The sequence below is a fragment of the Symphodus melops genome, assembly GCF_947650265.1.
Source record: "Symphodus melops genome assembly, chromosome: 13".
Taxonomy (NCBI): domain Eukaryota; kingdom Metazoa; phylum Chordata; class Actinopteri; order Labriformes; family Labridae; genus Symphodus; species Symphodus melops.
In genome coordinates, this window is record NC_136703.1 from 12,630,442 (window position 1) to 12,654,340 (window position 23,899).

Sequence of the window (23,899 nt, forward strand, 5' to 3'; positions counted from 1 at the left end):
TTGGTTCAAGCCTGACTTCAGGCTCGCCCTGACCCAACATGTGTTGAGTGGAAAACTTCGACTTAAAGCTAGCGGAAACTGATATGGTTCCTCAGGTCTCAGTGTGCACATGCAGTTAATTTTTTTATTTTATTTATTATTAGATGACACTAAAGGAAAGCTCTACTAGTATATTATCCCTTTCCAGATAATGATCCATAAAGGAATAGATACTTTTGTATTTCACGTCTAACCCTACTATGCATCTTATGTCATTTACAATATGTACTCATTGCACTTCTATAAGTGTAAATAGAAGACGTAGTTGATTGTAATTGTGGCTGCAGGGTTCATCAAGTGTGGTTTGAAAATCTACAAATGGTGTTACAGATTGTACTGTAGGCTTTTTGTCGCGTCACATCACACGTGAGGGCAAAAAAAAGATTCAATATAATGCATCTTTGTTTTAAACCTTCAATTATTTCTATCATTAAGGTTTTATTTCTTCCCTTAATAAATAACTTGAAGCTTCAAATGATATATACAAGCTCTTTCACATGTTGAAATACCAAACAGATCACAACATCAGAGTCCACAGGATGCCTCAGCAGTGTTTCTGTTCAACTGACAGGGGAAAGCATTGTTGTAGCTCAACATAGTATGTTACCAATACACATGGAATAATAGGCCCTGGTAAAAAAGGTGTGGGATGCTGTTGGAACATCTCTGATACTGAACTGCAGATTGTACAAACGGTAACACAACTATGTTTATATTTAGATGGGATCACTTTAGTATATTTTATGTATATAAGAGCACCAAAAGTATCTTTACATAGTGGAAAGGGAGACATTCTCTTAACTATAAAGAAAAATTTACAAAATAATTTGTGTAAATTCATAGAAGTGTATATTGCTTTCCCACTAGTGTGAAATGGGGTTTTAAACACTCATGTGCAGATATGTTCCCTGTTAGCTGCTGTGGCTCAACAGCAGATATTGGTTGAACCTCTTTGCAATACAAAGGAGAAGACTAACATCCACTCAATGTGCTCTGAAGCACTCTGAACAGATTCCCAGAAACAATCTGGATCAATATAAAATGCAGCTCTCCAGGAGAGAGGAAGTAGCATTTTGTGCTTTTTTTCCCTTTCTTTTTCTTAAGGGACACGTTTCCTTAAAGTTTCATTGTCATATAAGAGTAGCTGGACTGAAAATGTGTGAGCAAGCAAGCTAATTTACTGCAATTCAAATGAACATCTCAAATACCATAAAATCCCCACTCTGTAAAATAAGGGTATTCATAAAAAATACATTCCTCATATTAAAATGCATAATAAAGTGAAACAGCTCAACTACGTTGGCAAAGTACAAACTGAAAGTCATTGGATTCCTTTGAGGGATTCATTCATCTCCATGTTGGCAAATACGATGTAAAGGAAGACAGCTACAGCCAGGAAGAACACAAACTGAACCCAGAGTGGAATAAGACGGGACGACTTGGGTGTCTGCGGGGCATCTGGAACCATCTTCATGGGTGTCGATTTCAAATAGGAAGAACTGTAAGTGGACGGTGTGTCGTACATGTAGGGTCTGAAAGGGAAACAGAGGAATTCTGCTACACAGCAAAACAAAACATTCACATTGATAATCACACCAGAGATACTCTGAGATAAATGAATGCTGATGACACTTTGTTGTGTCAACACACGTACTCATTGGCAGAATCCCTTCCTCTGTATTCAGGCTGTGACCTCGAGTAGCTGGAGTAGGATGTTCTGTAGACAGGAGATACATCTGTGACTAAACTCTTCACCAAATGAGACAACAGCTACTTGAAAAAAAAAAAAAGTGTATTGATAAAACTCATGTTTCCCTGCAGTCCATTCTGGTCTTGACCTTACGTAAGACCCACTAAGAGACAAACATTTTGAAAACCGATTTGTGTTTGGTCTTTCAATTCATGTAAAAGTTGTGGTTTCAATTCATGTAAAAGTTGTGGTTTCAATTCATGTAAAGACAAGGACAGAAGTAAAGTGTTGCTTTGAGGTACGAAGAATACAGACCTGTCTCCTGAGCCGTCACTCCTCACCTGCAAAATGTTATCAGTGTTAATGTACAGTTAACAGATACACACACACACACACAACAACCTCAGTGTTTCATTTTATTTACTGGAATATATTTATTATTGACCTTCCTAATCAGATTACGTAAGAAATGGATAAATCCAATTTTCTAAGAAATTATTCTTGATCTTGGTAATTAAATCAATATTTTCTGTGTATTTGCTAAATCTTATCAAGAAGAAGCCTACCGTTGTTTTTCTCTTACTTCAGTGGGCACATTGGCACACTGTGACGTAAACAAAACATTTTAAAGAGATACTTACCGGTGTCCTGTAAACATAGGTGACCTCCTCCTCTAAAAGAAACAAACATGAGACTGGATGTCAAGACATTCAGCATAATTACAACTGCAGAGGTCTATTTTGCTCAAATAATTTAGCTCTACAGCAGTAATACATGTTTATACGGATATGTAAATTAGCTCATAATGTATGTTAAATGTTCTGTGCAGAGGAACTTACAAACCTGAGAGTTGCTTACTTTCAGTGTGATGAAGGGCAACTTCTGTATTTCTGCCCTTACATTAAAGACTATAATAGGCTATATAAGCTGCTATATGTATAAAAGAACTAACTAAACACTTAGTGTTCACAAGAAGTGTTAATGAAACTCAACATCCCACATCACAATAGTAAGTAAACCCAGTCTCTGAAGCAGGGCCCTCATAAACTGTCCTGATCGGTACCGGACTGCTGTGTGGAAACGGGGTTAGAATCTCAGCTCATTCTTAGTACTGGATTATTTTCAACATTCAACCCCTGAAAAATGTGAAATGATGAATTAAGAGCTCTGGTACACTAATATATATGTATTATAAGCTGTTGATTATGTGTGTGTATACTTTATATAGATGTAGATGAAAGTTACCTTCTTCTCTGTAGTAGGTTTGGTCTGATGATGGTTTGGCTTTTTTCCCTTTGGTCATCGCCTCTTTCAGCTTCCTTTCATACAGACTTCGGGTGGAGTCTGAGTCAAAAACAAACAAACAATAAATCAGGGGTAACTTCATAATCCTCTCCTGTGAAGTTAACGTGTCCGTACGTTTATTCAAAAACGGGGCACAAAGTGAAAATGAACTCTGAACCTCTTACCGACCACAGGCCCGTGTTTTACCCCGTATTCATCCAGCAGCTCGGTTATCTCCTGCGCAGATTTACTACTAAGTGAAGACATGTTGATTCAACTGGACTTATTTGTTGAGGTTGCTGTGAGGTTTTTACGGGGTTTTACGTCTTGTTTGAGCCCAGCAGTAGTTTCGAGCCCCCCCAAAATCAAAATTATTCTGCGTGAGCTCGTTTTGTGTCGCAGCGGCGGAGACAACTCAAGGTGGAGCCAACGGCTCATATTGTCCCCGCCCTCGTCAGTATGTCAAGGTGAAAAAAACGTTTGCACTTTTAGAACATCGTTTCCGTTTCCGTAAGATATTCTTCTTCTACGGCTTATTCAAGTTCCTTTAGAAAATGAAAACAAAACAAAACGTTTTTTTTAAAACTTTATTTATATTCGAAGTCTAGCTGTTACAGTCATAGATACATACTGTATGTCTATGGTTACAATAATAACAATGTAGAGCATATGTTACAAACCGAGCATGACTTAACAACAAAAACAAAAATAAAACAGTAATAAAAAGTCAGTGGTGTATCTCAAAATATCTTTGTATGACGAGTACTTAACTTATTCACTTTCTATCCATTAAAAAAAAATCAATTAATCATATTCAGTACTTATCCCTTATTTTATGTGGTTCATACAAATATGTCAGCATAATTGCGGACACAGTTAAATCTTTATTGAGCACAAACTTTATAGTGCAGAAAACATGTCAGCATGCTTTAATGCTTGAAAAACATTCTGAAAAGGTAATATTGTTGTTATGGATTTATTTATGAACTTTTCTTTATGAATGAAATGAAACAAGTTATAATGAGTAAATTTTAAAATGTGTATTTCTTTGCCCCTAAAAGAAAGAAAATGGGCTGAATTTTTCATCTTGGTCTGTGACCAACCACAACATGACCAGTCCCATCAGTATCACCACAGCCATCTTCAGAGTTAAACCCATCATGTTTAGACGCTGCAGGAACAGAGGAGACAACAGGAAGGCATGGGTAAATAAACAATCAAGAAACATGTGAGTGAATGGTTATAAAAAAGCAAGTTTGTGGTCACTTTGTGTTTCCTGGCACATTTTTCTGAGTTTCTGAGATCTGGCACATTCTCTGTTATCTCAGTGTTTGGGAGCTCACAAACAGATTTCATGTCCATGCTGTCATTCTCAGGCTCCCGTAATTCCTGTGCAATGGCAAAGCAGTTAGGAAATGTCACATTTTCATTTTGCATGTGTGTGTTCTGTGAGTGTGTGCTTTTTGTGTTTAAACGCAAACCTCAGATGTTTCTCCAGAGCTCAGGTCCTCCTCCCCATCTGTAGAACTGCTGAAGGACTCTCGCTCACTATAGAGAAAGTGGAAGGTAGTTTGGACGTTTTTTTTGCAAAACCCATGTTATTGTTTTAATATTTTTTTGAGGAGAGTGCTGCTTACCTGTCAGTTTCAAAGTGAATGACTTGAGAGAGTGGATTTGTACAAAACTGAACTTTGCTCTGCCTCCCTGTAAAAAAGCACACATAGTTAGAAGATTTGGGGCATGGTTTAGCTCCGGTCTTCGACACACTGGTCTAAGTTCTGACTCCTAAGCTTGATGCTGTTTGGTGAATGTCACCCCCCACTATCCTCCTACATTTCCTGTCACTCTACAGCTATACTATCTGAATAAAAGCAGCTCCAACAAATATTAAAACAAATATTCAAACAAATACTAAAGATTTCTATTCACTCACCTTCTCTTCCTTCCTCTTTGTCACTGTCGTCATAAAACTTGAAGAAAGCCTTGATTCTTTCCTGCTCTTGATCCCAGTCCCTGTCCTCTTCATGTTCATCTTCTACTTGCTGTCCCAGCTCGATGACCCCGGAGAATTCAACATCAGTGGTGAAGAAAAAGGCATCATCCAGAGATCCCTGATTAGAAGAGCTTGTGTTTTTTACTTCTCTTCTCTGTACTGCTAAGTAGTTGTTGATGTCTTCAGGACCAGTCAAATCAGAGACTATGTCTCCCTTTATGTCTATGTCCTCTGTGGTAAGCAGGTCTTCAGATTGAAGGGCAGATTGTGTTAGCACATCTAGATTCCAGTTTATGTCGAGATCTGCTCTGTCATTTGATGTGTCCCACCTGGCAAATTCTGTTCGGTTTCCACTTGGAATCTGAGTCTCCTTATGTTCGTTGTTGTTTTCTTGTAGACCCACATTTTCTGTGTATATGTCATGTTCTTCATCGGTCCACTTCTCTTTATACTCATCAACACTGGAGCTGCTGGAATCACTTTCACCTGTCTCACTATCTTCATTGCCCAACATGTTCATGGGGACTTCAAATTCTCCTCTTTCTTTTTCTCCACTTGCAACATCCAAACTACTGCTCTCCCCACCCTCCACCTCTGAATTTCTACTGTACAGATACTCCTCTCCCTCCTCATAAGCGTCCTCGCCTCTTCCCATGCAGGTTCTGTCTGTCGGAGCTCTTTCTAGGAAGGTGTCTTGGTTTGCAACTGAACTGCTTCCGTCTAGTTGGTGATAACCTTCTTGGTTTTCCTCGACGTACTCACAAGAGGACAAGTCTGAGGGATAATCTGCAAAGGTCTCACCTGCCTCTTGGTGCTCCTCCCCTGAGAAATCTTCTACTTTCTCCCAACACTCCTTACTCTCAACTTCAGCAAGGAGATCCTGCTGATTCTCCACGGTTATTTCTGGGAACTCGAGACAGGCTTTCTTGTTGTCATGGCGGTCATCTCTTGCAGGATTTTCAATGTTGTGTTTGTAGAGCTGAACTTGTTCTTCTGCCTGTTTGATTTTCATGCCCTCACACTCAGAGTCACTTGTGTCTTCTTGCATTGCATTCTCAATCTCTCTCTCATCATCTTCACTCTCATCACCTTTTATCCCTATCTCACTGTCACGTTCAGGGACTCTCTTGAAATAGGACACCTCCTCGTCACCTTGCTCTTTGTTTCTATCTTGAGTGTTTTCGGCGCCCTGAGGTGCCAGAGGTTGTCCCTTAGCAAAGATCCTGTCCTCTTTATTACCGCTGCTGCAAACTAACATCATCAAATCCCCCTGTTCATCTACATCTTCCTCAATCTCTTCATCCTCTTCAGACACAGATCCTGCCTGTTCAGAATCTCCCTCTGAGCTTTTGCAATCCTCCGCAAGGGTTTTGTCAAAACTCATGACCCCCTCGACTTGGAAGTCCTCCTCATCAGACTGGTCTTTGTCATCATTTTCTGTCAGGTTTGCATCTGCACTTTCCATGCTCAACAAAAATGTAGTTTGAGAAGTCGCTTCCTGGTGCAGAGCATTGCCTTCCTTTGTTTGCAAGTTTTCAGCGGAGATGTCTTCCTCAATAAAATGCAAATTCTCAAAATCCAAATCTCCATCAGAGAATGATGGAGCTGACGTTTCTGCAACAACATCATTTTTTTAAATGTAAGAAAGTAATGTAATAAAATAAGTAATAAATTCCACAAATCAAACTGAAGTTCTCACCTGAAAATGCACCACTTAGTAGATCTGCAAAGCTTTGTTCCATCTTTGTAAAAAATGAAAGTATTTACTGTAGACAAACATTAAGACATTGCCACAAAAGATCTCATCACTCAGAAATAAAGAGAGCACAATGTACTGATCATCTGTCGTCGCTGCAAGTGACTTCCTGTCAGACAGATGTTGCAAAAAATGACACTGAAACCAACAAAAAAGACTGCAAGTGTCAACATGCTCAAAGCCTACCGTAAGACTGAAGACAATGAAAAGTTGGAAGGTCCGCTAAACAAGTGTATCTGCATGTTCCCAAAGTTATGTTTTGTGTTTTGTGTTGCTGCAGGAACGTACCTTCGTGAGCTCATGAAATGATGTAAGCTTTTGATGTGGTTTTGGTTTCAGATGCACAGTATAAACTGCAAGACTCAAACATGCAGGTCCTTCATGCTGAAAAAACTCTCGTTTATATATGTCTTATGTCATTGACACAAGTGCAGTGACACATTCAAATTATTGAGTCACTAAAAAGAAGACTTGTTATCAGTGGAAATTCTTTTAGTTACTTAGATTTATTTTAAAAGCTTAAATAAAGTAAAACTTCAGCTAACATCCTTAATCCTGGCGTTTTGATGGTCGTCCTGAAAGGACTACAACTCGTTACGGAGGAGGTAGCGATGGTTTGGCTTCAGGTCAACTTCAACAGGAAAATGGTCACTCACTTCCAGAGCCTAAAGTGCAATAAAAAGGATTACTGTTGAATTGAGATGAAACCAAGTAAGGAAATTATTCTTTAAATTATTTACCTCCTCCTCGGTGAGATGGAAATTCTTTTTGAAGTTGAATGGTTGGGCTGAACCTGGAACTATACAGGAAATAATCTCACGGCCATGGACGATGATCCTGTTTGGAAAACAAAACTATCATGACCTGTCAAATGTTCTAAAAACAAAATATCCTATGAAAAATGTAGTTCCCATCAGTTTCTTACCTGTCATATGCACAGTGTGTTTTCTCACGGACAGTGGTGTCTTGTTCGTCGCCTATCAGCCAGCGAAATCTCGGGTCACTCCTCAGGCGCACAGCTCTCCAGCCCTTAATGGTGACGTAGCTGCAGTCAGCATTAAGGTCCCCTAAGATCATCACATTCTGTGTAAATGACAGGAAGGAAAAGGGGAAGTTTCATATAAAATCACTCATAAAAGTGATCACATGTGACTGACAGAAACCAACATGAGGCTGAGCAGAGGAACTCTAAACCAATTAAGAAAAAATAACCAAAACGAGGCACAAAGGGCCCACCATGTATAGAGTCTTTAGTCCTGTAAGTGAGCGGCTCGGGTCCGAGTTCGACCTCACATTTCATTCCCAGCCCCAAACTCTCTTTCTCCCTGTTTTCTACTCTGTCCACTGTCCTATTTGACAACGACAGAAAATCCCCAAAATAAATCAAATAAAACCAAATGAGTAATAAAAGGTGAATCACATCAGCCTTCCACTTCTGGTGAACTCCTTTGAAGACAGTATAGAGCTGGTCCATCTCCTTCATGGCATTTTTGGGACAAGTGTGCTGCCCGATCAGGACAAAATCCTTCACCACTACATCAAAAAAAATAAAAATAAAATAAACAAACAAAAAACAATGCTATTAGACAGACATACTATACTCAACTTAGACTTTTACTCTATGTGTTCATAAACATCCAGTTTCACAGTCTTTGTTGTTTTAAATCATGCTTATATGTAGCTCACATGAATATTCCAATAATATTGATTCTCTGTGCAGGTGTCTCTTTAATTCTTATGTGTAATGTGTTATCTTATGATAATGGCCTTGGTTTGAGCTACTTGATTCTGTTGCATTTAGTTGTCTTCTTGATTTTTCTCTTCCTCTGGTCATAAGAAGTACAGCATGGGAGCAACAAATGAGATAATCCTGGCTAATTCACATGCACACATGACAGAAAGCTTGGAAGGCTGGTTAATGACTTGTAATCCATCTGTTATATTCATGTTTTTATAATCAAGAAGATCTTAAAGCAGTTTTTTTTTTTACATTTACACGTGGAAAAACACATCAGGGATACTTTTGAAATATATGTGCAATATAAGTGCAGTTTATGTTGGTATTGAATTGCAAAGATGTTTCTTCTTACGTGTGGTTGGAGAGTGAAATCGAACAATGAAAGGCTCTCTGGAGAAAACATCTGTATCATTGTGTCCTTCTCCTTCTGGTTTAGGATACTGATAATGCTCTTTGACCTCTAACAGATTCTTCCTGGAGGAGATCAAGAAAAAAGAGTTTACATTACGGAATTTATTCTTAAATGAAGCTATATGATTAGGGATTCACTTCCTGATCATATGCTAGGGAAATATAGCACAGCTGAGACAAAAAAAATATCACAGCATGCTGGCATACTGGACAAGTGCACTGCCATTGCTTTTGCTACATAAGCAACATTTAGTTTTAACCCGCAAAAGTTTATTATTTTAATTTGTCATGGGGACACCTATTTCCAGTGTACTGTGTTTTTTTAAACTATTGTGTTGACAGATGTTTTTGTGTCCTGTTTGATTTAGAGGAATTTGTTTTTCTAACCGCAATGGGACATATTTGAGTACATTTAAGTTACCTGTATATGTAGACATACTGCTCCTTGTAGGTCTTTCTTCCGAGCCTTTCGCTCGCCACATAGGAGTACAAATTGGATTTTTCATATCTGCAGAGACATAAATAAGATACATTATTAATTAGTTGTTGGATGGAGTTTTGATTCATTCCGTTTTTTACATTTGATAACTCCTACCCATTAAGATCATTCAACAAGGCTCTGATTGCTGCTCCTTTGGAGTCTCGAACCTCCTGAATAAGACACAAGTCACACCGAGAGAGAATCTTGGAAGCAGAGGAAGAAAAAGTAACATGTCAGATGTCTAGTTAGAAAGAATAGAATAAATCTTTATAGTCCACTAGAGGTGGAAATTTGCCTTGGGCTCCCCGTATACAAAAAAACAGCATAACAGAACATCCACACTCCATAAAGCAGCTGTGTTGATGATGCTCTCATTGTAGTATAAACTCAGAACATTACCTTTAAAAGAATCCCCATAACCTTCTTGTTGTGTGCCTTCGATTCACCAAAGCTCTGGACATTGAAAGCGCAGATTTTCAGAGATGTGATTGTGTTCATCACACAAAACCCAACAGCAAACAGCAGAACTGCAATCCTCATCTTGCACAGGGTTAGCACTCTGTAAGAAAAAGGCAGTTTGGTAACATCCTCTTTGTGAAATATGTTAAAACAAAAAAAAAACCAACTTGTCACCCATCTGCACCCACAGCCCCCACTTACCTCCAGACTCACTGGGAGACTGACCCCAGTCCAGCAAAGATCCATCTCTTCAATGTGTTTTAGGGAACATGCAGGTAAAAGACAGATGTGTGTGCTGGATGTGCTGCGTCAGTGCCTGATGAGAATGGAGCTTTATCTGGAACAGTTAAAAAAAAACTCTCAATACAACAAACAATGGCTCAGTCGCGCTCAGAGAGTTCAGCTCTGGCTGTTTTAGTGAAATCAGACAATAGACGCTGCCATGTGTCATGTCTGTCACTTTCATGAACATTTGGATAGAATTAAACAACAGTGTCCTCTGTCAGCATATGATACATCTGATGGCAATGGTAGAAATCATTGTTATTTCTGTTTGTCAAGGGGGATTTTCTCTATATTATATTTGTTGGACTCTCACCACCCTTCTCATTAACTGTTTTACCTCCTTCCATCAGCTAATAGGTACCTGAGCATTTCTGCTAAATTAAGCAGAATGCTCAACAGTTTCTATCCGCAGGTTATCAGGATAATTAACAAACTGTGCCCTCTTCCTCTGTCACACTAATCAGTGCCAGTATCAGAGGGGGAAGTGCTGCACTTGCACTTCAAATCCACTGCACTTTAGACAGAAAATTGAAACAATGAACACAGTGAAGCTCATGATATCAAAAATAAAAAATATTCCTGAAGATTTATTTATTTATACTTCCACTTGTTTATATCTGTAGTGTTTTGTAACTTTAGCTTTGAATTATTGGTAGAAACTAATAAAGTTCATTTACTGTAGTGTTGTGCTTCAGCACAGTTGGACTTGTGGATTAAAATATCCTTTTGCTTTTCTGCCTTTGTTAAGGTTGCACAGTGGGGAAGTTGATAGCACTGATGCCTCACAGCATTTTCTCACAACATCTGTGTGCAGTTTACTTTTCTCCCAGTGCATGCGTGGGGTATATCCAAGTACTGCTGCTACCTACCACAGTCCAAACACATGCTCCATCGGTTAGTTGGTAACTATAAATTGCCTGAGTGAATGTTTTTTTCTTTTTCTGTTTGAATGACAGCCTGGATTTGCTTTAACCTCCTGTGACCTGGAATGGGATAAGAGGTAAAGATAATGGATGGATAGATGCTCCTTGTAATAGAACTTACTGCTTTATCCAAAAAAAAATTATATAACAATACTAGTGTCTTGTACTCATTTCATTTTATTATTTAATTAGTCATTTGTTGTATAATACATCTACGATGCAAACATACACCCATTTGTAATGGGTGAAGCCTTGACCCATAAGAGAGGTCTTCAGGTGGTCCCCAACCTTCACTGATTGTTCCAACACTTAACCACAACGCCTTTCAGTTGGTGGGTCAGCAGTGACCTGCCATTTCCACTTGGTGATTATTTGTCTAAAGATTAGACCATAGATGATGTGGTAATATTCTGGGTTTCCTTGTGCACATGCAATTGAGACATAAGAGAAATGCTCTGAGCAACACATGTCAGAATCATGCATTAGACTTTACCCACAGCCCCAAGAACTCAAGACTCTTAACCAGAAAATCAAAAATCAAAAAACAATAAAACACGTTTTTTGTTGTAAAAATATTTATTTCTTAAAATATGAATTACAAATGGCTCCTTCTTTGGGGTGCAAAAGTTCCATCCCCACAACACTTTAAAGGCTTACTGTGTTCGTTGTGCTTCTTTATTCCTCTTTTTTTCAAGCTGGCACTAAATAAGTGTCTTACAGTACAGCTGATACCTTTTGTCTATGCCCTCCTAACTATATTGTTGATGTTTTCAACTCAGTTTGTTATAGGCCATATACGACTGCCAGTCTGTGTGCTTCATGATGTTCTCATTGTTAAATACACGAGAACACTTGAACGTCTTCACTTGCATTTGACCCTTGTGCAAACATTTCAAACATGTCAAAGTCACACACATTTAGTTACCAGTTTTTACAAACTAAAAACTAAAAAACAATCAAGAAGCTAGATTTCACAGGAGTGTTTCTCTAAAATAAACAGCAACAAAACTAATGATTAAAATTGGTCACACTGGTCTGAAACAGCTCGGGTGTTGAGGTGAGGCCATTTCCATTAGATAGTCTTCAATGCGTGTCTCCATGTCTGCATACAGGTTTTCAACTTGCTCCCTGAAAGAAGGATACCATAGCCACAACATGGCAACCTGAATCACAGCGAGTAGGAGGAGGAAGACCCAAACCATCCACCAGGAGCCACACAGCGTCTAAACAAAGTGGGAAGAAATGTTTCATTTCAGAGAGGGGTCCATAATCCTTGTTGCTGATACTTTGTTAAAAATAGCCCAAGTGGGATCAAACGTTCATATAGAAGGTGTTAAAACATTTCATAGATTTGGGTACTATGTGATGGCCAAATTAACACACATACGCACACACACACAGCTTACTGGTCTCCTGTGGCGGTGGCTGAGTTGTCGAAGCTCATCTCTGCACTGCGACAGCCGGGCCTGGCTGGACTGACACTCCTGCTCCATGGCACACAGCTCTGTCTGCAGCTCCTCACACTGTGTAGACACACACACACACACACACACACACACACACACACACACACACACACACACACAAACACACAAAAGACAGGAAAGGAGGGGCAGATCATATTAAGCCGATACCTGTCAAAAAGTCCATTTAAATGTAAGGGAGTTTTAGAAAGTCACATTTCAAGGTAGGTCCAAAAATAGGTGTGCACTGAAAAATTAATATTAAAATATCTTCATTCATTTTTTAATGACATGATAATTTAATTTAAATAGGTTGAGAAAAGCACAACTGTTTTTGGTGAACATAGGATGACTGCATTTTTTAAAAGCCTGCAATAAAATAATGTATCTCAGCAAATTCTATGAATTTCTTCACACAGTTATTTAAATTTAAATTCTTTTTTCACCATTTTCTGCAACACACTTTTGTAATCTAGATAAGTATCATCTTTTACTCCTCTAATGCAAATAAATCTGTCAGATACATTTGTCTGTTTTTGGTTCGGTTTAGAATGAAACATTTTCTTTACATGATGATGTCTTACAGTATACTGGGAATAATCCCATCCGTACCTCTTTCTCTCTGAGATGCAGTTTCTCCTGAGTGTGACGGAGCTCCTCCTCCAACTGAGAGTCGCTCCTCACCGTCACTTCTGCCTCTGCATCCTCTGACTTCAGTCGACCCTGAATCATAAAGTCCTGGACCTCATCCCTGCCATCTAGGAAATAGAAAGCTGTCTGTAATAAATGCTGTGTCTGTCAATATTTTAAAATCGGCACAGGGAAGTCAGTGTTTGGATCAAAAACAACTACGAGATGAAGTCAACAATGGTTTTACATGAAATCTTTACAGATTCAGGAAAGATAAAGTGTCCTTCAGTCTTGCCTCTGACGTGCTGGATTTCCTCTCTTAACATGTGGTTGTCATGCTCCAGCAGAGAGATGTTGTACTGCAGCTCATTCTTCTCTTGTCTCAATGAAACCACCTCCTCCCTCAGCTCGGCCTCTCTGGCTCTGAATAGCTGCATAGTATACAGAAGTTTTTAACAATTGCTAACTGTGAAACCTCGAATTATTAATGTGGTCAGTATACAACATATTATACTGTACCTCCAGTTGGCTGTGCAGCTGTTGCAGCTGGTCACTGCTGAAATGTTGGTTCTCCCTAAGTTGTTCAGAGCTCAGCTTTAGATCCTCATAAAGGCTTTGCCATCTGATTGCCTCTGTCTTTGCTATACTGAGTGCTTCCTGGTGGAAAGAAAAGCAAAATATAATATAAGAAATATTAACACTGTATCAAACATGTATGTAAAACTTCTGTGTTTCATCCAATTTTAACAGAAATGAGAATTTAAAACTACATGTTTGACCTGCAGTGTCTCAGTCTTAATGAGAGCCTCAGTTTTCTCCTGTGTGGCATTTTGCAAGGCCTCCATTGCCTTCTCCTCATACACCCGTTTCTGCTTCTCCATCTGTATCACCACTTTCTTCACTCCATCATTTGGAAACTTCTATTAGAAAAGGGCAAAACTCTTCTGAGTTGCGCCTACAAAAACTCACAGGGAGGAATGCAAACACTTGGACTGTTGCAAAGAAATATAATAATCAAAAAGACCTAATTTCATGTTTAAACAGAGGTTGCTCTTTTACCAACAGCTGCCCTTCTTACCTGCAAGCAGACTTGCAGCTGTGCCTCAAGAGCCTCGATCTTGTTTCTCAGCAGATCTTCATTGCAGCGAGCCTGTGGGTAGGAGAGGAAATGACTGACTGTCACGCTGCGACCTACAGATGGAAAATTAGTCGTTCATGCACCAAATGAAATTCTTTCAGTGTCTGTGTTCAATGGTGCACAAATGAAACTCAACACATGGGCTACAAGAACAGCCAAAATATGTGAAGGTGCGACAAAACTAAACCATTATGAGAGTGTAAAAATTACATAGGCAACAATAATGTAAATAAACTAATACAATCATTAAAAGACATGTTTTTAAACTCTAGATCTTCAAATCCAAATTTAAAAAGGAGAAGAAATGTAATGTGTTTCTTCATTCATTATAGGCAGAGAAACTAAAAGAGAGCTAATGAAGATGCCTAACATCAGTATTAGTTACAGCATACCACTCCCATCGTCTCTAAAAAAAAAGCTTGCACCCCTCCTGTGCAGTGAAGGCAGGAAGCTCCAAACCACAGACTGCACAGGCCTTCCTGAGATAGCAGCCGTTAAACACTGCTGTGAATGCAGCTGTGGCAGACATATTCAGTGGTAAAAAAAAAAATACAACACACAGGGACCCAAAAAAACAGTGAACAGCGACATAAAGCTAACTGTGAAGCATGGGGGATTTATAAAGTATAAGGTCTGTATTCATGTGGCGATACTTACTGTCCAAATTTTACTGGAGGAGTTTAGGAGGTTGGTTGTGCTCCCCTGGAGGGCTGCCAGCTTCTTTTTCACAGCCTCCTCTCTCCACAGGGCCTCCTGACAGTAAATACAGCACAGGACCAACCATTATAACGTCATGCTAACACTTAAGGAAGCCAAATATAGTTAGCATCAAGTCATGTAAAGATTTAAACATCATACTTAGAATAATGTATTCTCATTACTTGGTGCAAGATTCAGTACAGAAAACAAAGTACAGAAAAGTCATAAGCCCATAAAAGTCACTTTCAAAACAAAAATGTAGTTTAAGTTTGCTAATGTAAGTTAATGTAAGCTCAAGGTCAACCCTGTTGACAACAGTTTGGGCTTTGTCATGGGCTTTGTCATGAACACACCCTGAATGTGATTTGTTATCTATGAGTAAAACACACCTTTAATATATATTCATTTTTTTAAATGTTATCTTCTTGTATGAATCCGGTGGTACCAATAAAATAAGAGTTCCCTGTTGCTTAATTAAATTGTTGAGTGGAAGAAAAATGTATGGGAATAACAAAGTAAATTTCAACCAACAAAACATGAGGTATAATGAATTTAAAAAAAAATCCAACATATTTGAAGTTTTGTAAAGGTTTTGTAGACACTAATTTTTAGTAAAATGATATTTATGGTCTATGCGTAAAACCCATAAAGTTATTTACATTTTACAGTTTCAGGAGCATACTAGATAAAGATTCAGCTTTAGAAGCGTATTCCTTCCTGTGTTTACTACCCTTAAAGTAATAAAGTCGTACAAAATAAGCTTTTGCCATTTGCTCATGAAATCAATGTAATATTAAAGAAAATCAAAAGTCATCTGATAAAAGCTGATTCAAGTCACACAGTAGGTTTGTTCCTTATCATTTAAAATATATTTTCACTTCACTTACTCAAGACATACATTTCTCCTAACCAGTTGTTACTGTCACCTCTGTCTCGTTTTTACCCACTAAAGGTCTATTTATTTAAGTTTTTTTTAATTAATCTGATATAATAGGTGGAATAGGTAGCTTACCTGCAGTAGGTCAGCCAGCATTTGTATATCCTATGACATATAGAGACAAATAATCAGTTATATATATGTATGTGTATATATGTATGTGTGTGTATGTATATATATATATATAAAACATTGAGAGATATAAGCTTATATAAGCTTATTAGTAAACAACAATTTGAAACTTACAGACTCTCTGATAGTGACAAGCCCGGAGCTGCACAGAAGAAAATGTCTTATTTTAGAAATATCACTGATCACAGTTGTCTCCACTATAAGAGACAGATGATATTAAATACCTTTATTTCACTACACATCTGTATGAGCATGTGACAAATAAAAATCTTGAATCTTGAATCTTAAACATTGTGATATGATTTTAGGAATAACTTAGTCAAACTCACTCTGTCTGCACACTGTTTTCTTGTACTCTCTTTTTCTGGAGAATATTTTCACTCTGGATGGATGGATGCATTCCCTTTTGGGTCGAGGTTTTGATGCTGGTCTTTTGAACTTTTGAAGAAAGACACAATAATAGCATTATTGATATGAAATCAAATGTTAAATAGATTTTTGTCAATTTCTCGCCTGATGGGAACTCTACCATGAACATAGTTCTCTCTTTTATCCTTGCTTTTTGTCCAGTGCAGATTTGATTCCTTGAGTACTGATATAGAGGGGGAGGTTTGCTTCCCTTCATGGTCTTTCTCTTGCCTTGTCAAGGTTCCAGCTTCTGACCACAAAGATGCCTGAGAAAATAAAGATGTTGAAGAGTATGTTTATTCCCTGTTGAGAGCCCAAATGTCGATCTTGTAAAAATAATACTGTCCAAGGAGATAGTATTTACCCATTTGCTGGTGCTTGGACCATCAGTTATGCTGCTGTTTGGTGTTAAAATCAATGGACGGCCATTAGAGGTGGAAGTATGTTGTGTATTCGTATGCAGGATCTCTGACTTGTTGATTGAACTGTGATGTTTCATTGAAAAGGTCTTTGGTGAAGCATTTTTCTTTGAGGAATATTTTTTGGACAGCTCAGGACTCACTGATCTCCTCCTCAGAAATTCCAGGTGCCTCTTTTCCTTCAATTCAGTCTTTATGCGTTTTGTGTCGAGCTCTCTTGTTGGGCTACGACATGAAGTCACGTTGTTACGTCCTCGCAGATATTCATGTTTCTCTGCTCTGTAATCCACTATTTGGTCAAAGCTTTTCATTGAGGAGAGATCTATTTCACCGATGGCCAGGGTGTACATCACAGTGGGAGGGCTCACAAGGTGATCAGGTAAGAGAAAAGTTATTTGGTAGTCAAAAGAGAGAAACTTCTCTCTAGAGGAGTCAAGCAGAGAGGCAGGAGTCCATCATGAAGGGAAACCATCCAGTCCAAAAAGTAAAGGCATTTGCACAATCCATTTGTGGAAATGGGCTTGAACATGCACAACAAGACTAATGAAGGACAAGGGGGAAAAGTGAGCAGGGAAACAGCAAAGGTCAGTTTAGAAGGGATTACTGGAGCTTAAGTAACGGTAGCGTTTGTCTGTCAGTGCAAAAACCAGAGCAGAATGAATGATTAGGCCTTTTGTTGGAGTTGTGATGAGAAGGTCATGCTGCTTCAGTTCCTCGAGTCTGCAAGGACATAGGATCAAGATATGAGTTATTACTAATTACTAATCTAATATGATGGCATACACATTAGGGAAATAATTGTAGCAAAATCATACCATTCACTGATTCATGTCACATGTTAGGAATAGCTGTAAAATATGTTTTGCAGTGTCAGATCTAAAGATATATATATTTTACCTGTGAAGGGTAAAATGAAGGTCGCACATTGAATGAGATGCACACTAATGCTAGTTTCAGATAGCTGGAGTTACTACAATCAAGTTGTAGGTTCTAATGTCTTGGACTAATTTATTTGTCCAAGACATGGGTGACATGAATTGGTCATGCTTCCCTTTAGTTTTGCAGGTTCTGTATCTTGAGATAAAAAAAACAAACATATAGGCAGATATATTTATCTATTGTGTTCAAATAAATGAATTGAAATGACCTCATACTTGACATAAATGTCCTATTTCTTAAATGATGCATAGTTTGATCTCAAGATACAGAAGCTGCAAAACAAAAGGAAATTACAGAAAGTAATCAACTTATAACTTACGTTTATATAAAATACATGGCCTGTACAGTATCTCTTACATCCATGATACTGTATTGCATGTAATGCATTTCTCTCTTATGCATGCAGGTTGGCTGTAGTTGAAAAAGATACAACATAAGCTGTGCTCATACTAACAAAGTAGTGCTTTTAGAAGTTCTTTTTGCAGATAAAGATGCTGCAGTAATTGTATTCTTATTGCTTTTTTACTTTTTGCTCTCTCTTTTTTTTTTTTTTTACTGAGAAAGCTCGTCTGAGATTCGGTAGTAAGTTATCAAAGACAGACTATAGGCCTTAACAAGAGTTTCTTTAGACTGTTGAATTAAAATTAAAAGGGTTATGCAATGCAAAGAGAACAACAATAGACCTTACCTACAATGCCATCTCATTCAATGGGTAAGTGTCTCTACGAGCTGGTTCAAAAACATTATCCATTTTCTCGCTCTTCTGAAATAGTGTGCGGGAGGTTTGTCTGTGTTTCTTATGTAGCCGTTGCTGTTGAGCATAATTTTACAGGAAGTTCAGAGCACCACAGCGTCATATGTTCCTCTATCTCAGCAGCCACTCACACCAAACTGATGGCATAGACGGGTGGGCCCCAAGATTACACAGCCACGGCCAATTCCCCCTGAATGCACTTTGGGATACAACTCACCACATAAGAGAGAGGGCTGTGAAGTGTTTATAGTTTTTCACAATATTATGTTTTAATAGCAATCAAATTTTCTTTAAAACAGGCTGATAACTTAGATTTATCCAAGGCATTATTGACTTTAATGAGCATCAACTGTTTCATTACTTGCAGTAAGAGAGTCAACATAGTGTTTATTATTTGTATCAAATGTGATGACTGTATTCATGTTTTACTTGTGGTCAGGTCTTTTTTTTCTTCCAAGATTTATTTTGGAGCTTTTAATGTCCTCGTCTTGTTGACAGAACAATGGACAGAGACAGAAACCTGGGAGTGAGACAGTGGGGAACAACATGAGGAAAAAAGGAGCCACAGGTCTAATTCAAACTTGGGCAGCCTGCTCTTGAGACTTAGGCCTCTGCACATGAGGCTGCACACACCTCCTGTCAGGCCACTGATACCACCTTATACTTTATTAATCCCACAAGGGGAAATTCAGTAAGTACTGTCAGTAAATTATGAATCTCTAGCTATGGGCCTCTTTGAGAATAAGTAACCTAAAATAATTGATCTTTGCTTCACATTTCAAATTAAAAGCCTGATTTAAAATGTCTTTCCCCCAATATAATACATAGCCTATATCAAAATTCAACAGGAACAAGACAATATCAATTCTTGCTTATAGCGCCGCCGAGTGGCTTTTTCGCACACACAACATTCCAATTCAAAAGGCTCTCTCTAATCTCGCGATGTTTCACGAGGATATCTCGGAAATCCGCCATCCTTGTGGCTCTTTGCAGAAGGGCACAGAGAGGCCGAAACAAGGGTGCCAGGAGTCGCAAAAACTTGGCCCTTCATACTTCAAACATGCTGTCCAGACTCGTCTTTGTATCAGGTATGCACCAGTCTTTCATTTAAGAGTGTTAATAAACCCATTTCAGTCTGTCTTTGCTGTACTGTCCAGCGGGAGAAGTAAATGTTGATTTTGAGTCTGTGAAGGGTAAAATGAAGGCCGCACATTGAATGAGATGCTAATGCTAGTTTCAGATAGCTGGAGTGATCAAGGTGTCGGTTTTGCAACGCTGACTAATGTATTTATCACAGACATAAGCATCACAAGTATTGGTAATGCTGTTGACGGATCAGTAGTTTGTGTATTTGAAGCAGACACCATTAACAGGTGGTACTAGCTAGGACAACGACGGCTAAAGGAAGCTAACCAGAGCTGCACAAGCTAGTGTTAGCTCTGCATGCCTGTAAATGTCACCTCTTTGACAGCTAGCATTGGCCTTTTTTTGGTACCATTTCGTATTTTAAGGAGAAACTTATCTTGCTTTATGATGTAAATCTACCAGAAGATTATACTTCCATGCAATCCTTGGTGTTTGTTAGAACCCAGATATGTTTCTAGCAGACTGTCAGGTGAGTATTATAATAGTCTAACCCTATAACCTTGTGTTTACATTTAGTCTTTGTAAGGTAAAGTTACTGACTATTCGTCTCCAGTTTTAAATGGTTTTTTGCACATCAGCTCTCAAACTAATAAAACTCCTTGAAGGTAAAAAGGATGAACATATGTTGTAGTGATAGATGTTGATTAATAAATGATGAAACCAGTGGATGAAAACAAACGCACCTTTTAGTCCTACATGTTTATGATTACTTTTTGTTGCAGCCAACGCCCTGAAAGGCAGCAGCCCCCTTGGAGCTGGGTATGCGTCTTTACTTGTTTAATTTTCTTTTATGTGATATTAACCTAATGCATTTCACCATTCAAAAAGTATACATCTTACAAGTCCTGTTTCTCTCAAGCCAATTTCAATATTACTTTGTCCCACAGTCTGGTCCAGGCATCTCACTCCCTGCACACAACATCCCAGAGTCTGGCCCCAGTCCCTCCTTTGCCAGAGAAGGGAGGCAAAGTCCGCCATGGGATCTTCCCGGAGGAGCTTTTCCAGCTTCTGTACCCCAAAACTGGAGTCACAGGTCAGTAGTCTTAAGCCAAATGAGCTTCAATTAAGAGTACAGATGAATAAAAAGTAAACAAAAGAGCTGTGCTTTTTTTTAGTGAGAACAGAACAATAACATTAGGTGGGGTCTAATGAGAGACAACATAGCTATACAAATACTACATTTTTTACAATGTGATTTTAACTAAAGGTTCACTCCCTCCTTCACAATGCAGTAATGGTTTATTGACAAGCACCATTAAAAATATAATTGGAAAATAAAACGGCTACACTTCCTTCGCAGATACTTGGACTCAGAGCATCAATCCCACAAAGTTTGCACTATTATTTTGTAAGCTTTGTTGTTAAATACTAAACTATGCAGGAGCAGAAGATGGACAAAATGTGAACTCTTGAAGCGGAGACTTAAAATACATGGAGTCACAAGAATAGCTTTGAGTCAAGAAGGATGATAAAAAGAAAAATGTATGATGCTGGGAAGCTCATGGCAACAGGTCAACTTACATCTTCTCCCCTCAATTAACTAAAAAACGTTGTTTCAAACTTAACGTTGAAACTTTTAATTTGCTAGATTAATACTTGTTTGCTCACATTTTGTGGAATCCCATTTTAAAACAAACTAATGACAGTAGAAGGTTAGAAATGTGTCGTATGTATACAGTACGACCCATTGACGCTGATTTAAGATGTTTGTGCAGATAAGAACTGTATCACAGGAACTGTAGGTGGTAGCAGATGGGGTTAGGTTGTCGGCTTCATGGTAAAACAAAAAAGTCTGCCATTGCAGATAGACAGTTGTATCATCAATAGGCACAACCCTATAACTTTATTTTATACACCTTTAATATAAGCCTAAACTACATTTGTTGAACTCTCAAAACTCCATCAGAGCAAAGAGACATGACATTTTCTGTTCTCACTAGGACCCTACATGCTGGGCACCGGACTCCTCATCTACTTGCTTTCAAAGGAAATCTACGTCATCAACCACGAGACCATCGCTGGCCTCTCCATAGGCACTGTCATGGTCTACGGTGTTAAAAAGTTTGGTCCAGCCGTCGCCGCTTTTGCTGACAAACTGAACGAGGTAGGCTGGTAACCATATCGATCAGTTTTGTTTTTGTGAATGGGTTTTTGTTACAGATAATGGAAGAATGTTTTATGATGAAGCGGCATGTTTTCAGTCAGAGTTGATTAATCTCCTCTTTCGTGCACAACCTTTGAAGCAGCTTTTTGACCTTGGTTGGCGTGTGTTTGCAGGAAAAAGTGGCCAAGGCTCAGGAGGTTAAAGACGTCGCCATGTCCTTCCTGAGTCAGGCTATTGAAATGGAGAAGAAGGAGCAGTGGAGAGCCGAGGGAAGATCATTGCTCTTTGATGCCAAGAAGGTGGGCAGCATTTATTTCAGAAAGTCTTTGTGTACACTGTTCAAAACATGTTACATGAATTTATTGACTGATGGCAACTGCTCAACACTCTGTTACTTTGAGATCAGGAGTCAAAGAAACATCATTGTATACCTCTGACAATACTGACCTCTGCTGGCAACAAGTAGACGTTACCACAATATTGTAGAGCGACTGAAACAATCTGTAACTGGTACTTAACATGGTGATCTACAGAACCAGGAGGAGTGTTTTTGGAAAAACAAAAGTTCAAAAATACATAAAGATGATTAGAGAGGATGTTGATCTATGCAACACTTCAGTCAGATGTCTCACTGCATTGCAGTCCTTTCTCTTCCAACAAGATATTTTATTTGTCAATTCAGTATAGACATAACATGACTTACTTCGAACATGTATATGAAAAAATAGCTCTTAGAAAATAGTTAACAATAAATGATAGATCATATTTGAACTTTTCTCACTCTGGTCACTTAAATCATTTGGTCAATTAATTTGAAGCCTTTGTAAAGAAGGAATGTAGTCTTAGCGACTCTCACGTAGTCCAGATATTGCTGAACATTGTCATTACAAGGACAGCAGTGACTTTATTTTTTAATTTCAGAACAATGTGGCAATGCTGTTGGAGACAAACTACAGAGAGAGGCAACACATGGTGATCCATGAGGTGAAGAGGCGTTTGGACTACCAGATCGCCCTGCAGGACCTCCACCGCCGGATGGAGCAGGAGCACATGGTCAACTGGGTGGAGAAGAGTGTCCTGAGCAGCATCACCCCTCAGCAGGTCAGTCTTTCTGTTTAACAGTATCGGACCGGGGTCGCCGGTGGCGCAGCAGCAGAGCGCGCGATCCCACGTATTGAGGCTCAGTCCTCGCGCGCGGGCGGCCCGGGTTCGCGTCCGGCCTGTGGCCCATTTCCCGCATGTCTCGCCCCACTCTCTCCCCCTTTCCGACTCTATCCACTTTCCTCCCTCTATAATAAAGGCATTAAAAAAAAAAAAAAAAAAAACAGTGTCGGACCTCAGCAAAGGTATGTTAGTCAGTGTGGTTGGAATGCAAATAATTGGGAACTAGAATTGAGCTACTAATAATAATAACTTATGAGTGATAGGCACAACAGCAATTAAAAACAAGGTTGTATACAGTTTCATAATCCTGATACTTGCTTGTAACCCCCCCCCCCTCAAAAAACCAACCTGTGGCAAAGATTACACAGTGGTTTTCAGTTAGGTTCTGATTTAAATGAATGTTGTTTAGATATTTGTTCCAGATAGATGTATTTACTTCTATAACAGGAGAACCTTAAAACTGAACAATCCCTACTCACGAAGTTCTCTATATTGTGTTATTGCTTTTCCAAATCACTTCATTTTAGCTCCTGATGTTCTTGGTTGTTGTTGCTTGTACGTCACCATGGTAACCCCCTCCCCCCCTGTTCTTATCCATGTGTTTTCCTTTTCTTGTGTTTCAGGAGAAGGAGAGCATTGCCAAGTGCGTCTCAGACCTGAAGGCTCTGGCCAAGGCCAAGGCCACTCAGGCCCGGGCCACGGCCTAAACTTGTCAAGTCTACTCTGACCCCGGAGTCTTCGACCCACGACGAGGCGTTCACTTTTTCTTTACAGAATAAACTATTTCCTCCTTTAAAGATTGTCTCTGTCAATATAATGGGTGTGTACAGTATTTACACGTCAGTTAAGTGTAAAATAAATGGTTCTTTAATTCAACTACAACTGGCCAGTTTGTGTTCTTCCACTT

At 38.9% G+C, this 23,899-nt stretch overlaps 5 protein-coding genes across 9 annotated transcripts; 1 reads left to right on the top strand and 4 right to left on the bottom strand.

Annotated features, from left to right (window-relative positions):
* Window positions 1–1,066: 1,066 nt before the first annotated feature.
* On the bottom strand, window positions 1,067–3,521 carry LOC306833505 (uncharacterized protein). The gene is made up of 7 exons (XM_079358786.1): window positions 3,199–3,521; window positions 2,975–3,073; window positions 2,371–2,402; window positions 2,045–2,070; window positions 1,845–1,892; window positions 1,694–1,756; window positions 1,067–1,571 (listed from the first exon to the last, which is right to left on the bottom strand). The coding sequence occupies exons 1-7, from the start codon at window positions 3,278–3,280 to the stop codon at window positions 1,361–1,363; spliced, it is 561 nt and encodes a 186-aa protein (XP_079214912.1). The 5' UTR covers window positions 3,281–3,521; the 3' UTR covers window positions 1,067–1,360.
* Window positions 3,522–4,038: 517 nt separating this feature from the next.
* On the bottom strand, window positions 4,039–7,067 carry LOC306833502 (uncharacterized protein). The gene is made up of 7 exons (XM_079358781.1): window positions 7,051–7,067; window positions 6,706–6,748; window positions 4,947–6,620; window positions 4,651–4,717; window positions 4,495–4,561; window positions 4,280–4,402; window positions 4,039–4,184 (listed from the first exon to the last, which is right to left on the bottom strand). Exons 2-7 carry the CDS (start codon window positions 6,746–6,748, stop codon window positions 4,068–4,070), a joined length of 2,091 nt encoding a protein of 696 aa, XP_079214907.1. The 5' UTR covers window positions 7,051–7,067; the 3' UTR covers window positions 4,039–4,067.
* Window positions 7,068–7,078: 11 nt separating this feature from the next.
* Window positions 7,079–10,111, bottom strand: dnase1l1l (deoxyribonuclease I-like 1-like). 2 transcript variants are annotated; one of them, XM_079358785.1, is made up of 9 exons: window positions 10,053–10,111; window positions 9,792–9,951; window positions 9,507–9,562; window positions 9,333–9,419; window positions 8,853–8,974; window positions 8,183–8,295; window positions 7,688–7,845; window positions 7,503–7,599; window positions 7,079–7,427 (listed from the first exon to the last, which is right to left on the bottom strand). In XM_079358785.1, the coding sequence occupies exons 2-9, from the start codon at window positions 9,930–9,932 to the stop codon at window positions 7,347–7,349; spliced, it is 855 nt and encodes a 284-aa protein (XP_079214911.1). In that variant the 5' UTR covers window positions 9,933–9,951; window positions 10,053–10,111; the 3' UTR covers window positions 7,079–7,346. The 2 variants fall into 2 exon arrangements, with proteins under 2 accessions (XP_079214911.1, XP_079214910.1); XM_079358784.1 differs by having other exon boundaries at window positions 7,080–7,427; window positions 9,507–9,595.
* Window positions 10,112–11,616: 1,505 nt separating this feature from the next.
* traf3ip3 (TRAF3 interacting protein 3) lies at window positions 11,617–18,632 on the bottom strand. 4 transcript variants are annotated; one of them, XM_079360236.1, is made up of 14 exons: window positions 18,513–18,632; window positions 16,831–17,605; window positions 16,588–16,732; window positions 16,388–16,496; window positions 16,173–16,200; window positions 16,002–16,031; window positions 14,948–15,043; window positions 14,231–14,302; window positions 13,932–14,069; window positions 13,672–13,809; window positions 13,448–13,583; window positions 13,135–13,280; window positions 12,451–12,582; window positions 11,617–12,282 (listed from the first exon to the last, which is right to left on the bottom strand). In XM_079360236.1, the coding sequence occupies exons 2-14, from the start codon at window positions 17,233–17,235 to the stop codon at window positions 12,085–12,087; spliced, it is 1,773 nt and encodes a 590-aa protein (XP_079216362.1). In that variant the 5' UTR covers window positions 17,236–17,605; window positions 18,513–18,632; the 3' UTR covers window positions 11,617–12,084. The 4 variants fall into 4 exon arrangements, with proteins under 4 accessions (XP_079216362.1, XP_079216363.1, XP_079216360.1 ...); XM_079360237.1 differs by having other exon boundaries at window positions 12,466–12,582; window positions 13,932–14,072; XM_079360234.1 differs by having other exon boundaries at window positions 13,932–14,072.
* Window positions 18,633–19,527: 895 nt separating this feature from the next.
* atp5pb (ATP synthase peripheral stalk-membrane subunit b) lies at window positions 19,528–23,868 on the top strand. The gene is made up of 7 exons (XM_079359239.1): window positions 19,528–19,666; window positions 20,447–20,483; window positions 20,612–20,757; window positions 21,665–21,828; window positions 22,002–22,127; window positions 22,750–22,929; window positions 23,616–23,868. Exons 1-7 carry the CDS (start codon window positions 19,639–19,641, stop codon window positions 23,697–23,699), a joined length of 765 nt encoding a protein of 254 aa, XP_079215365.1. The 5' UTR covers window positions 19,528–19,638; the 3' UTR covers window positions 23,700–23,868.
* Window positions 23,869–23,899: the final 31 nt, after the last annotated feature.

Bases quoted from the DNA above. Each gene is read 5' to 3' on its own strand.
- LOC306833505 (XM_079358786.1), bottom strand. From the start codon at position 3,280: ATGTCTTCACTTAGTAGTAAATCTGCGCAGGAGATAACCGAGCTGCTG. The intron at 2,071-2,370 runs GTAAGTATCTCT...AACATTTTGCAG, and splicing joins CCTATGTTTACAGGACACCG to GTGAGGAGTGACGGCTCAGG. The intron at 1,572-1,693 runs GTACGTGTGTTG...TTTCCCTTTCAG, and splicing joins GGAAGGGATTCTGCCAATGA to ACCCTACATGTACGACACAC.
- LOC306833502 (XM_079358781.1), bottom strand. From the start codon at position 6,748: ATGGAACAAAGCTTTGCAGATCTACTAAGTGGTGCATTTTCAG. The intron at 6,621-6,705 runs GTGAGAACTTCA...ATGTTGTTGCAG, and splicing joins ACTAAGTGGTGCATTTTCAG to AAACGTCAGCTCCATCATTC. The intron at 4,185-4,279 runs GTGACCACAAAC...CTGTTCCTGCAG, and splicing joins AATGTGCCAGGAAACACAAA to CGTCTAAACATGATGGGTTT.
- dnase1l1l (XM_079358784.1), bottom strand. From the start codon at position 9,932: ATGAGGATTGCAGTTCTGCTGTTTGCTGTTGGGTTTTGTGTGATGAAC. The intron at 9,596-9,791 runs GTAATGTTCTGA...TCTGCTTCCAAG, and splicing joins TTATGGGGATTCTTTTAAAG to ATTCTCTCTCGGTGTGACTT. The intron at 7,600-7,687 runs GTAAGAAACTGA...TTTTCCAAACAG, and splicing joins ACACACTGTGCATATGACAG to GATCATCGTCCATGGCCGTG.
- traf3ip3 (XM_079360234.1), bottom strand. From the start codon at position 17,235: ATGTACACCCTGGCCATCGGTGAAATAGATCTCTCCTCAATGAAAAGC. The intron at 14,303-14,947 runs GTAAGTATCGCC...TCCTACCCACAG, and splicing joins CCTCCAGTAAAATTTGGACA to GCTCGCTGCAATGAAGATCT. The intron at 13,810-13,931 runs GTCAAACATGTA...TCTTTCCACCAG, and splicing joins TTAAGACTGAGACACTGCAG to GAAGCACTCAGTATAGCAAA.
- atp5pb (XM_079359239.1), top strand. From the start codon at position 19,639: ATGCTGTCCAGACTCGTCTTTGTATCAG. The intron at 19,667-20,446 runs GTATGCACCAGT...TTTTTGTTGCAG, and splicing joins CAGACTCGTCTTTGTATCAG to CCAACGCCCTGAAAGGCAGC. The intron at 20,484-20,611 runs GTATGCGTCTTT...TTTGTCCCACAG, and splicing joins AGCAGCCCCCTTGGAGCTGG to TCTGGTCCAGGCATCTCACT.